Genomic DNA, 14,492 nt, shown 5'->3' with positions numbered 1-14,492 from the left:
AAAAAGGAAATGCTATTTGTAATGGGCCTAGGTCAGTCCCATGAAGGCTCCCTAGCTGTCATTTCAGAGCCTGTGAGCTCCTGTGAGCTCAGGTTAGTTATTTCTGTGGGTTTCCTTGTAATGACCTTGACCACCATCACTTGTATAATCCTTCCACCTTCTCTTCAAAAGGATTCTTGGAGCTCTTAGTCCAGTGTTTGGCTGTGGATTTCTCTACACACATGTGACAGTTGTGTAGCTTGCTTTGTTTATATGGGATTCCTATTAGCAGGATCAGGGCCTGTCCCTAGCGTTTGAGCTAGCTTTGGGGAACCTATTCCTTATACTGAGTTGCTTTGCTCAGCCTTAATACAAAGGGAGAAGCTTAGTCCTACCTCAACTTGATATGCCATGCCTTGTTGACACTCATGGGAAGCCTGACCCTTTTGGAACAGAAACAGAGGAGGAATGGATTGAGGGGTCGGGGCAGAGGGGAGATAGGGGTAGAGAGGGAACATGAGGAGAGGAGGAAGGGGAAACTGTGGTCATGATGTAAAATAAATGATAAAATTTAATAAAAAATACTGGAAATACACACACACAAGGAAATATTATTTCATAGTAAATGCTTATATATTTAATATGAGTTTTTAAAAAGCTTTTTAAAGTTATAGAAAAATGTCTTACATCTTTATGATATTGTGTAGTTTGCAAGATACTATGACTCACACTTAAAATACCAAATTTCCTTTTTTAAACTTTTTGTATGGCAGATACTCTGCTGAGCATTTATATCTAGCTTAATAATAATTAGCTTGTGCAATATTTACTGTCTTCTTTTTTGTAATGGTTAGGTTATTTATTAAAGATTACATAATAAAGTAGAATAGCTAGACTTCAACCTAGTTATATTTTGCATGATTTCAAAACCTATTCTGTTAACTCTGCAACAGCCTTGTAAAGTATAGTTTCAACTTGAAATCTCAGTGAGTTTATTAACTTTGTACCATACTGAAGTCCTTTATCCTCTTCAATCTGTGGAAAATTTCACACAAATGTCAGTTTATTATATTTAAGTTTTCTCATACATACATGTATATACTTTGTGTTATATCACAAGTTTTTAAGGCTAGGATTATGTCTTATCTCTGTCTTGTTTGAAATTTGTATGTCTCTAATAAATATTAGTTAAATAGATGGGTAAATTGATTTCATTTCACCTGTAGTTACAACATTGATACTTTCCTTTATCCTATAGTTTCAATAGATAAATTCTTCTGTGTCTTTACTTTTCATTTTCTTGGTTAAACCTGAGCTTTCTTAAAGTTTTATTTATTTTATTTTGTTTTGAGATGCTGAGGATTGAATCATTTTTCTCTTTAATAAATACAAATAAGACCTCACCGTACTAAAGTCTTAATACACATTATATTACCTACTATCTATTAGATTTATACATTTGGCCTAACCATTTCCCATAATTTCATTAGTGTTCCACTGTTTCTTCTAGAGTGTAGAGGTCAGTCTCCATGTATTTATGTAGTGTTTCTTGCTATTAAATTTTCTAGTTTTATTGGATTTTCATGATAGGATACAAAAAGTCATTTCAGTTATAATTTTTTTTGAAAGAGTTGATTTGTGGCCATTTTTAAAAGCTTCAGTAGGCTCCTGAGGAATGCATGTTCTGTATTTGTTAGTTGGAATATTTTGTATCTATTTGATATAGTATGTAGTTTAACTCTGAAAAATCTTCTGATTTTTACTTTGTATAGTCTATGTAGTGGAGAAAGTTAGATATTGAAATCACTCATGTTATGTCAAGATGTATGTCAAGACCCTTTATGGTTTTGTTTGTTTTTTGAAATTGGATACCTCAGTGTTTGGTGGATATATAATTACAATGTTTTATAATGTTGATGATTTGTTCCTTTTATTAATATATAGTGGTCTTTTTCATCTTTTTTGACTTCTTTGTTTGGCATATACTTTTCCAGGTATCAAAATAGCTATACCAATTAGCTTTTGGTTTCTGTTTATTTGGTATATTGTTTTTCAAACTTTGACTCTTAGAAGGTGTCTTTACTTGTCATATATGTGTCTTGGAGACAATACATACTTATATCTAGTTTTTTAGATCCAATTAGCAAATCTGTATTTATTTATTGGTGTATTGAAGTGTAGCTAGAGTTTTCCTGCCTTGCCCACAGTCAGGACAAATCTTTGTCACCCGCCAGTCCCACAGCTGTCAGACCCAACCAAGTAAACACAGAGACTTATATTGCTTAGGCCGTGGCAGGCTTCTTGCTAACTGTTCTTATAACTTAAATTAATCCATTTCCACAAATCTGTACCCTGCCACGTGACTCATGGCTTACCGGCATCTTCACATGCTGTTTGTCATCGTGGCGACTGGCAGTGTCTTTCTCTCAGCCTTCCACTTCCCAGCTTTATTCTCCTCCTTGTCCCGCCTATACTTCCTGCCTGGCCACTGGCCAACCAGTGATTTATTTATTGACCAATCAGCAACACACTTGACATACAGACCATCCCACAGCATTGAAGCTATTCACATTTAAAGTAAATATTGAGAGGTTTTTTTTTTTCTTTCACTAATTCCAGTGATTTACTTGCTATTTTTCTGGTTGATTGGATTTCTGTTCCTTTTCTTTTTTTCTACTAGTATTAGTGCTTGCTGGTTTACTGTGATAGGAATGATGGATTCCTAGTTCTCCTTTGCTCATCTTCTCTTATATAATTTATTCTTTCCTGTGCTTTCTTGATTGAGACAGTCTTTTTTCCCATGTGTATAGTGTTCCTTGATCTACTGTAGTGCAGTGGTCATGAATTGCATTAGTTTGTGCTTGTCTTGACATGTACTTTATATGTCAGGTTTTGGGTTGTTTGGTGTTTTGAGACAGGATTGCTCTGTGTAGCCCTGGCTGTCCTGGAACTTGCTGTGTAGACCGGGCTGATCTTGAACTTGCAGAGATCTGCCTGCTTCTGCCTCCCTAGTGTTGGGATTTAAGCCATGCACCACCACTGCCTGGCTTATATAAGGTAGCTTTGCTGGATGTAGTGATCTTGGATTGGACTGTTGACAAATAGATATTGGACAAAAGTCTGAAGTTCATCAAAGCTATCTTCAGTGTGGTAGTTTTTCTTCTTTCTGTATGAGGTGCCTCTGTGGGGCACACTTAACTTTGCCATCTATGGTCCAGGCAGATTGTTTCACTCACCTAAGACTCCTCAGATCAAGTCCTTGCAGTGGTTAATGTTTTTGATAGCAGGTGTTTCTTAAGTGATTGGGAGGTGTGGGAAGCAGCCACAACATTGAGATTTGTACAGGTGAAGGACTTGACTGTATTTTCAAGGCTTTCTGAAAGATGCAGCTGTGAGTATCCTGTATACTCCTGGTACATCAGAGTTCTCAAGCTCTTTAGTAGTGAATAGCAGATTGGTGGCTCCAGAGTTCAATCCATCTGCTGGCCTAGAATAATCAAACTCAAAATCTGTTCACCACTAGGAATATTGGGCTATCCTTGTGCACCTTCGGCTCAAGCTAAGCCTTCTGTCCCTTGTACCCTTTTGACTTGTCAGTGTCTGGCTTTCCTCCACAACTGTCATTATGGGCCTTCTCTTACTTGGGCCCTGTAAGTGAGGCTTCCTGACCTATGGCTATTCCCTGACTTCCGGTGCCTGGAATAGCTAGGTTTTTAGAAGTAGACTTTTCTCAAGATCAGATGTGGCCACTGCCCTATGAATCATGTAGATGACAAAATGAGATTTCTTTCTCCTTCACCAGCTCACATAGAGACAATCTCTAGTTTATCATCTTACTCAGAACTTCTAAGTTTTTTTTATTATCTTGTTGTGAACAGAGAGTTTTAAGATCTTCAGTTCATCTTTTCTTATTCTGTGACCAGATCTAATACAGAGAATATGGCAGTTTATTCAAAGTGTATACTTAGGATTTAAACAATTGATTATAGTTCAGGTTTATGGTCCCCTGTGCTCATGAATTAGACACAGTTTAATTCTTTTTGTCTCCCAACCCTGGTATACTTTCACTCTTCACTGGTAAGAAAGTTTCAATATTATGTGCTCTAAGAATTAGTGTTAGGTAAGAGTTCTATGTTTGATTACCTTAAGTCTGAAAGTTTTATTCTCAGTGCACAAATAGTAGGTTAGATACAATATGTATTTGTGATATTATTGCAGATATTGCAGAATGCTTCCATAAGACAACCTTATTTCTTTGTAAGTTGATGTTTAAAATTTGAACACACGGCTGTTCTTTTCTACTTTGGTATCTCAAGTTAGTCTTGTTTACCAAGACATATTTTAGGCACATTTTATTTATCATATTAGACCGGGACCTCTTTAGGCACTTTGGTAGTAAGGGGTCATGATCAGTTATCCACCACCAGAGATATATTTTTGTATATGATTTGGTCCACAGGTTTGAAACTCGTGTCAGCTAACTGTAATAATGATCTATACCAGAAAAATTCATAGTTGTTTTGACTGTAGCTGTGAGAGTGCTTTCTCTTTATTCTAGGAGCCATGATGTCCTAGAGTAGTTATAATATTACTAGTTTAACAAATATGCTTTGTCCAGGAGTACAATATTCTAGATCTTTAGAGTAGATCCCAGTTGTCAGTATAACTGGAGGCTAACCACTGGTAGATGATATACACTAAGAAAGATGCATACTATTAAATCAGCTTACTGCTAGATTCTTTCATAATGAAGTGAGTTCTTTTGTTTAGGAGAAATATTGTGGGAGAGATAGCATGGTGTATACAAGGTGAATGATTCAATGTGGATGGATACTGGCATAGGTATCATGAGTGGGCAAATTAAGTTTTGACTGTCTAAAGTTCTGTGCACTAGGAGAATTTAGTTTTTCTGAGGCCTTTATGCTTCCTGGAGGCTATCACCAGTCTGTTTTATATATGATTGTCATATTAAAAATGTTCAATTTGTCTTAGTTAAGATTTTCATTGCTGTGATAAAGACCATGACTATAAGCAAGGGTTTATTTCATTTCATTTTCATATCACAGTCTGTTGTCAAAGGAAGTCAGGGCAGGATCTCAAGCAGGGCAGGAACCTGGAAACAAGAACTGATGCAGAGGCTGTAGAGGAGCGCTGCTTACTGGCTTGCTCCCCATGGCTTGGTCACCCTGTTTTCTTATGCACCTCCAGGACCGCCAGCCCAGGGATGGCACTACTCACAATGGGCTGAGCCTTTCCACATCTTCAGTCAAGAAAAATATACCATAGGCTTGCCTACAGACCAGCCTGGTAGGGGCATTTTCTCAGTTGAGGTTCTTCTTCTAAAAGGACTCTAGCTGTGTCATGTTAACATAAAACTAGCCAGCATCAAAATACATTTTCATTTCTGTAAGCAAGACTTAGGTTTTCTATTTTAACTACTAAAGAAACCCTACAGTCTAGCTTGTTACACTTTTATCATAGTCTCTTCATTTTTTTCTTGGCTGTTCTATACACACATCCTGTTTATTAAAAGTTAGATATTGTTTGTTAACTTTGTATACTTCTTGGAACTTATTAATATGACGTTTTGCTTCTCAGCATATTATTTTATACTTCATCTTTATTTCATCTCAAAAGTTAGTTTATTATTCAAAGTACCATTAAGATGTACTTTGTTAACATCTAGGGGGAAAGATGATTGTATCTCTCAAGATACACCATAATTTGGATTTCTTTGCCACTCTTTATTGTTTAGTTACTTGTCTATAGCCCATACCCTGTTGTTTTGCCCATCTATTTCATTTTACAAGTCAGAAAGTTGAGATTCAGAACTTAAAGAAACTTACTAATGATTCCACAGATGTGTAAGAGAGAGGGAATAGAATCAAAAGATAAATCCAAATAACTCTATAGAAGTGAGTTTTATTCTTTAATAGTTATTAGAAAATGTTTTGACAAGTTTGTTTTAATTGTGTTAATAGTATCGATTGTTATATATAATTTGCTATTTATTTTTAATAGGAAAAACTAAAACTGGCAAAAGAAAACACAGCTATTCTCAAAGACAAGGTAAGAGGGTTTTGGTTTTTTTTTTTTTTTTTTTTTTTTTTTGGTCTGAGACAGGGTTTCTCTGTGTAAAAGCCCTGACTGTCCTGGAACTACCTCTGTAGACCAGTCTGGCCTTGAACTCACAGAGATCCACCTGCCTCTGCCTCTCTAGTGCTAGGATTAAAGGCATGTGCCACCACCTGGTAAGGTAAGAGTTTTATGTCTTTCTGTTTTCATTATAACCAATTTATTTTCAATCCAGTTTGAACCTAGGGCCTTGCATGTGTTAGGCAAATGTTCTGCTACTGGAGTATATCTCAGCATAAACCCATTTTTTAAACATTTATTTAGAAATAATTCTTGTTGCTCATAAGTAGGAAAATAACTTAAAATAATGTCATACAATTTCATTTCCGAAATTATTTCTTGGTATATTAATTTAAAGGTATTAGCTAAAATTTTAAAACATTTGTCATTTTGTTTTGGAGATTTAGAGATGGCTTCAATATAATTCTTTAAAAACTTTTAATTACATTTATTCATTGTGTGTGTGTGTGTGTGTGTGTGTGTGTGTGTGTGTGTGTGTGTGTGTGTATGTGTGTATGTGTACATGCCACAGTGCCTATGTGGAGGTCAGAGGATAAGTTGTGGAAGCTGTTCTCCTTCCATCATGTGTGTCCTTTGGATTGGATGAAAGTTGGCAGGTTATTTTCTGAGCCATCTCGCCATACACACACAAAAAAATAGTAAAATAAAATAATAATAATAAAACAAATAATATAATAAAAATAAAAATTATATTAGTAGAGCTCCCTACAGTGGAAGGAAGTTCCAGTGTGGGGAAGAAGAGTTAATCCAGAGCCTCTAACTTAACCAGTTTTGGGGTTAAATTCTTTTTTTCTTTATAACGATGCTGTCTTCTAACAGACATTGATATGATTATAGTTACATTGAAGTGAGAAACAGAGTACTCTGGGAATAACTCAGTTGTTAGGCATAGACGGTGCCATAGCTTTGTGAACTTGGAGCTAAAGAGAGAGAAGAAGGAAGTATTGAATCTGTTTGAGAATACTTAGTGTTTTATTTTCCCAGAGCCTGTACCAGACACCTGAAAAGATTATCATTGAAGAAATTATCATCATAATAAAATAAACCAGCAAGGTTGTGGTCAGTGCACTATCTGATAAAGATAAAAAATATTTAATCACTGATATTCTTTTATAAATATAGAACATTCATATAATTAAATTATATATTACATGTTTTCCTAGAGATATGCTGATTCATGTTTAATTATATCTGTTATCAGATAGGTTAGTAAGTGCTATATCTTTTATCTGGGGAGTCTGCATGTTATGTGTGCTGCAAAAAATTTTAAAAATTATTAAAGAATTGAAGAAATTTAACTAGGCCTTTGGGAATTATACTTTTTCTAACCATGGTAGAATATCATAGATCTAATATAATCATTAAATTGAGCAAATGTTTCTGATTTTGTGTAAGTTACTTAAATTCTTCATGCCTTAGTTTTCTCATTAAAAAAATTAAGAGATTATTTTATCTCATCTCTAAAGAGATTATCTTACCTACATCTTCAATTTGTTAGTATTAAGTGAGATGGTATTTATAAACTATTTAAAATAATCTTTGGCATAGAGTAAATGACATATAAGATAAAAGCAACAGAGAGAATCAGTGTGTTCTGCATCATTTGAAATATAATCAGAAAAATTATGGTGTTTACATAAATACATATTTCTATGATTATTTCCATTATTGTGAAGAAAGATGTACTCTCCAAGGGATGTTAAAGTCAGGGCTGTCTTTTCTTTTAGGCTATAGGATAAATGGCATTTCCCTGATATGGCCACAAGGTGGTGGAACAGTGACTTTAAGTTGCCACTCTGAGATCTAGTTGGGGAAAATTTGTCCTGGAAAAGCTCTAGTCTGGAGATTCCAAGTATTTCCTCTGATGAATTCAATCCAGAGAGCAGGAAAAAACATGAATTTTCAGTTACAGTATAGAAACATGTATGAAAAGGATACAGAAATGCAATTGAAAAAAAAGTGTCAGACCTTTACTACTGCATTTGGGAGGCTAAGATTGCTGCAAGTTCAAAGACAACTTGATATACATAGGAGTTTCAGACATATTCTCAAAAAAAGTCCAGAAAAATGAAAAATTACTACTTGCTGGAAAAATGGTTATGAAGTGATAGATTATTAGCATGAGGCAATAACTGAATCATTTTTATTTAGTAACTTGATTTTCTAGATAAGCAAATTTAATCCTGGGGATGTGCTTGTAATCACCTGGCAAGACAGTAATATACACAGAGAAGAGAATATTATATGCTCATACTTTAATGTTTTTTTAATACTATCTGTAGTCACTTAAATTTTAACTTTTATTTTTATTTAACATAATTTCCTTATTGATACTTTGGGAATTTCACATCGTGCACCCCAATTCTGCTTACCTCCCAGTACCTCCTTATCTGCCCCTCACCCTTGCAGCATCCCCCCAAAAGAAAATTTTTTAAAAAATTAAAAAATTCAGCTGGGCAGTGGTGGCGCACGCCTTTAATCCCAGCACTCGGGAGGCAGAGGCAGGAGGATCTCTGTGAGTTCGAGGCCAGCCTGGTCTACAAAGTGAGTTCCAGGAAAGGCGCAAAACTACAGAGAAACCCTGTCTCGAAAAACCAAAAAAAAAAAAAATTAAAAAATTCAAACCAAATCAACTAACTAGCCAACCAACTAAAAACCCGCAAAAATAACAACAAAACAAAACAAACAAACAAAAACCCTCTTCCCTCCTCTGTCTTTCCTTCCTCTTCAATACCTCTTCATTTGCGCTTAGTGGCATTGGGAGCCTCGGTGTGTCACATAGTGTACTCTTTTGTCCAGTAAGTTTTACTTGGAAAAATGTTCATTTCAGTGAGTCATTGGTCTGCCTCAAAGCCTCTGGTTTCTGGTATACCATCATCATTGGACCTTCACCGAAACTCCTCTGGAATATACTGTGGCTGCCCTGAGTCATGAAGATCCTGTTGGTATTCTTCCACAGGACCAGTCCCTTCATGAGCTCCAGCGAGTCCTAGATGGGGTAGATGTTAGGGTGGTCTAACCCAAGGCCAGGCTATGGATGGGCCTGGGTGGTAACTGAGCTGGTCAGTCCAGGCCACTGGGGCCTCCACCTCAGGTGAGGGGCAGAGCCAGTTCTTCTATGCCCATGCCATCAGGGGCAGTTCTCCCTCTTTGGTGAGGGGTGGGTCCATTTCTCCTGAATGTGGGGGCCAGCTCTCTTGCTGCAGTGTCCAGGGCCAGCTTTCTCAGGGCCAGTGAAGGGCAGGGCTGGCTCAGAATGAACCTCTGATTTCATCATACATGGTTCCTATGGCCGCTTGTGGTAACATGGACCACAGACATCAACACAGCTGTGGTAGGACCATGGATCCAGACATGGTCCTCAGCAGCATTTGGGTCTGAATGTCACCATTGCCCCAGTGTCAGTGCAGGCTACTCAAAGGGGCACAGCCCCAGCAGCAGTGTGCAGTGTGGCCCTCAGACACTAACATGGCCCCAGGTGGTGGCCCAGACTCTGGGCATCCGCATGGCCTTTGATGGTAACAGGAGCCTCGGACATCAACACAGACCCTGGCTGCAGTAGGGCCACAGACCCAGACATGGCCCTTAGCTGCAGCTCTGGTCTGGTCATCACCATGGCACTGGGTAACAGCACAGGCCACTCAGATCTGTATGGCCCCACCTTTATTTTTTATGTGTATTCATTCAAGTCTTCATTCATGTCTGTGCTTGCAGTTCCTGAGAAGGCCAGAAGTGGGTGTCAGCTCCCCTGCGACTGGAATTAAAATTGGTTGTGAGCTACCATGTGGGTGCTAGGAATGGAACAGGGGTACTCTATAAGAACATTCAGTGCTCTTAATCACTGAGCAAACTCTCCAACCTTTTGCAATCACTTTTTAATTATGTTCCTTAATACCCCTTAGTTTAAACTCATTCTCCTAGTTCAAATACCAAATTTTTGAAATATTGTACATTAGTCCTGTGTGTGTGTGTGTGGTGTGCACATTTGCATAACTGTGTGTATTTCATTCTGTCAGTTGAGTGTTTTCCATAATTGTATTCATGGAGATGATGATGACCAAAGAAAGAGATAAAATAGAATATGTTGTACTTGGAATTCATATAATATTCTACTAAAGCAATTACTACTACCTTTGAGGGCTTAGGATGTACCTCAGTCATAGGGGGACTTCATAGCATGTGTAAGGCTCTAGGTTTGATCCCAGTACACACACACACACACACTCTCTCTCTCTCTCTCTCTCTCTCTCTCCCTCCCTCCCTCCCTCCCTCCCTCCCTCCCTCCCTCCCTCCCCCCTCCCCCCATCTCCCTCTCTGTCTCTCTTTCTCCTGTGTGTGTGTGTGTGTGTGTGTGTGTGTGTGTGTATTTCGCTAGGAAATTTTTATCTTTTATATTTTATACAGTGTATATGGAAAGAAATTACTAGCAATTTACCATGTGAATTGCTAAAGGAAGCTGCATACAAAGATAGAGTTGGAAAAACCATTGAGTTGAAATAATGGCAAAGTATTTAGAGTAAATTTGTAACATACTCTCAAAATTGGAGCAAATGACCATTTTTTCATTTTTTTCCCCTGAAAATTTCCCTGTTGGCACTTTTTCCTCCCTTTAAAAGATGAATGAGACTGCAAAGCTAAAGTATTTTTGAGTTTGAGGCCAACATGGGCTTCATAATGTGACATTATTTTAAAAATCAAACTAATATGGTTTTATTTACTTTTGTCCAATGTAGAAAGTACAGGCATCTTTGCTGGAATCACCTGAAGCCACTTGTCGAAAATTTCATTCTAAAACAACTCCTTCACAAAGTATATCTCGGATTTCCTCATCAATGGATAGCGGCAAATCCAAAGATAATAGAGATTGTCTGCAGACATCTGCCAAAACCAAAAACATTTTATCTACAACAGTTGTAAAGGTTGGTTGATGTATATTTCCAAGATAATAGTATTTTTTTAATAAAAAAGGTTTTGGTATTATATGCCATAGATTATATACATATAAAACTAGTTTTTGGGTTTTTTCTTTCTTTTTTTTTTGCAAAGACCATTTTTTTTGTGGCATCAGCATGAAATGTTTCATTTTTAAAATCATTTTTTTTTCTCATTTGTTCAAACTAAATGGCATCTTGGGCAGATTCCATTACTTGCTGTTTCTTTACCATTGCAAAGTCTTGGATGTGAGAGGTCTGGTTCTGATTTGACGTTTTACAAGATTTACTACCCACATTACTATTTGTTCTACATCATTTTTCTGCCTTTTATTTAGCAGTCATCTTGGAGTAATTGTCATAAGCAAGATGACTCTATTTTAGCTGCCTTCTACATGTTTATTTATTTGGGTTTTGTGAGACAGGGTCTCTCGTAGTCTTGGCTGGCCTTGAATTCACTGAGATTCTCCTGCCTCTGTCTCTGCCTCTGAAGTGCTGGGAATGAAAGCATTTTCCACTACACTTGGCCACATATTTATTTAATGTGCAGGGAAATCATACAACCTTGCCACACTAAGTGTAAGGCAGATTTTTATTCTGATAACCCCTCTTTTATATGCTATTCAACTCTTAATTTTCCTTTCCTCTACATAGCCAGGCACAAGGAGAGCTAAATAGATTTGTTACCCGAGTGCATAACTTACTAGAGAGTGAGACACTCTCCTTCCACTGTTGAAGACTAGTCTTTACTGTGGGAGCCCGTTCTCGGGTTCCTTGTGGCTTTACCCAGCAGGTCCGCATAGAGGATGATTAGGACCACGGGCCTGAGTACAGGTGTCTGAGATGGTCTGCACTTGGCTGTGCTGGGGGAGGAGGTCTTTTGCTCCACCCCTTGGCGTCTCTATAAAAACCCTGGGGCAGAGACAGTCGGGGCCCATTGGAAAAGGTTCCAGGCCCTCTCGAGGCTATCCTTTATTTTCTATCTGTTTATCTCCGCGATATTCTCCGCAATAAATCCTTCTATCTAATATTTCCTGCTGCTCACACTCAAGAAAACTCTGGGGAACTGTGGGGGTGGTGGGTAAACGCCCCACAGAATGGCGCCATGAACAGGGACTAAAGAAAAAAAAGGGACTAAAGAAAAAAAGGGGGGACTAAAAAGGGGGACTAAAGACAAATGAACAGGGACTAAAGACAAATGAACAGGGACTAAAGACAAATGAACAGGGACTAAAGACAAAGTAATAGGGACTAAAGATAAAGGAAAATAATAGTTTTATTACAGAGTTTTTGGCGAAAGTGCTGAGTTCAGCCCTGCCAGTGGATAAGGCATGCCAGTGTTATGGAAAATACATATTTTTTATATATATTATTGAGAGGCAGGGGTTTTATCCTCGAGAGAAAAGGAAAGCAGACTGGAAGAATGTCCGATGCTGCAGCGAAATTCTCTTCTGTCAAAATTTTCTATCTTCTATCCCTTTCTCAGGTCTATCTGTGAAAAAATAAGGCATAGGGTAGTAAAACAGTGTAGGAAAAACTTAGAAGTGTAAGATTGTGTAGGAAAAAATAAGTAAGGCAACTAGACAGAAAAACTCTACAATTTTCTAACTTTGGGGGCTCTGAATGCAAACTGGGAAAAAAAATCTTTCTTTGGGCTTTACGGGTAGTAAAAAAGCTCTTCTCTGAGCTTATGGGGAAGAAAAAGTTTCCTGTGGAAGCTTTTGACCTGGGGACAGCTGAAATGCTAAGTCCAAGCGGCAGGAGAAAGTGATTTTTCCCTGAGGCAAAAATGGGGGTGTAAAAAGCCAAAGTTTAAAGTTGGGAAGTTTTGGGAAAAGTTGGTCTTTCTCTTGGGAGAAAAAATCTTTCTCTTAAACTAAAAGCTTTTCTTGGAAAATTTTTTGGGGAAAAAACTCTCTAAAAAGCCTTTATCTTTCTCAAAAGCTCTCTTAAACTTAAAAACTAAAGCCTTTAACTTTCTCTCTCAGAAGGACAAATTAGAATCACCTGAAGATACTAGTATGGGGACCACCTGTGATTAGCTCTAAGGGAAAACAACAAACCTCTTAAGACAGCAAAACCTAAGTTCTGACTTTCAAGCCTTAAAAATCCTCCCTGCAATGCAGGAGGCAGGGACAAGTTCTTAAAAACCTCTTCTAAGCTCTGTCTCTTCAAGCCAGTAAAAGACAGTGGGTCAGAGTACCCTGAGGGAAACACTTGGGAGAGTGTGGGTAAAGAGCTACAGAGAGCCCAAAAGGGCAGGAAACTTTACCTGAGAAAGGCAAAAAAGCCAAGCTTTTCAGTTACAGCGGAGCTGAGGCATCAAGGGTTTTTTGTTTGAGCATTTCAGAATGAAAAGGTGCTCCTAATCTTCCTAACGCAAAGATCCCCTGAAGCATTGTATCCTCGCTTCTGACCAAAAACCCAGAGGCGACTGGCCAGCGTCTCTGAGTTGGGGTGCATTTCGGGGATACTAGGGTTCCTGCAGTTGTAAACTTCCTGGAGCACAGAGCTGAGGCAGGAAGGTGCAGGACCCAGGGGAAGATTGCTAATGAACAAACAAAACTAAAGCCAGTGGGAACGGCACAGTTGTCTGCTGTCCTACAAGTCCCGGGTTGATAGGTCCACAGCTGCAAAAAGGAAATCTGAGAAAAACCTTTCCTATCAGAGTAAGGACCTTTCTGGGAAAACAGTAAAGCTAAACTGTGTCTGAAGCAGTTGTGCTGCTGAGTCAGAATGCTGTCTGGGGAAAGAGCCCAGCCAGGGCAGAACAGAACTATCCAGGAGTAAAGCTTTCTTTTCTGTCAGAGAAAGCACCTCTTTGAGAAAAGCTTTGTTTCAACTGACTCCCTGAGATGAGGGAGTGTAGCCCTGAGGAGTGATTGCCTCTGGCATAAGCTCTGTCCTTGAGCACCCAGACAAGCAAACACAACCCACTGGGGGACTGGGCCAGGTGAAGGCCTGATGAAGCAAAACGCCTGTCCTAATGGGAGTTTAGAGATGGCAAAAACCTCCCTTGTTAGATTTTCAGTCTGTACGCAAACCACACAGACCCCGAAAACAGAAATAGACAAAAAGCCCCTACCTTCAGTAGCAGGGAAAGCCGCCACTGTAGTGTCGGAAACTGTTTCTGGGGTAGAGGGGATAAACTGAGACCAAACTGGGAACTGTCTGGGAAAAAGACTCTGAAGAAAGAGAAGGGACATATTCCTCCCCAGAAAATGCATGACCTGAAAAAGCTGCTAGAATTTGAGGCAGATTCAGGGGGAGGAAAAAAAAAGCCCCTACCTCCAAAGGCAGCTAGCAGAGGTACAGAGCTGCAGACAGATACCTGAAGCTCTGCATCTAGTGGGGAAGGAACAAGCAAAATGAGATAGATCAGTGGTAGAAAATCTCTCTGAAGGAGCTATGGAAAAGCTGTTGTAA

At 38.4% G+C, this 14,492-nt stretch overlaps 1 protein-coding gene across 1 annotated transcript in view; it reads left to right on the top strand.

The window, feature by feature from the left end:
• Sycp1 (synaptonemal complex protein 1) overlaps positions 1-14,492 on the top strand; it is a 108,314-nt gene that overhangs the window by 80,682 nt on the left and 13,140 nt on the right. The window contains exons 29-30 of the mRNA XM_052731488.1: positions 6,001-6,048; positions 10,869-11,054. Of these exons, the coding sequence (XP_052587448.1) occupies positions 6,001-6,048; positions 10,869-11,054 (234 nt within the window). The remainder of the gene's footprint in view (positions 1-6,000; positions 6,049-10,868; positions 11,055-14,492) is intronic.

The sequence above is a fragment of the Peromyscus californicus genome, unplaced genomic scaffold (genome assembly GCF_007827085.1).
Source record: "Peromyscus californicus insignis strain IS unplaced genomic scaffold, ASM782708v3 Scaffold_9__1_contigs__length_137607984, whole genome shotgun sequence".
NCBI classification, from domain to species: Eukaryota; Metazoa; Chordata; class Mammalia; order Rodentia; family Cricetidae; genus Peromyscus; species Peromyscus californicus.
The sequence above is the reverse complement of the archived record's forward strand: the minus strand, read 5'-3'. Positions and strand labels throughout refer to the sequence as shown.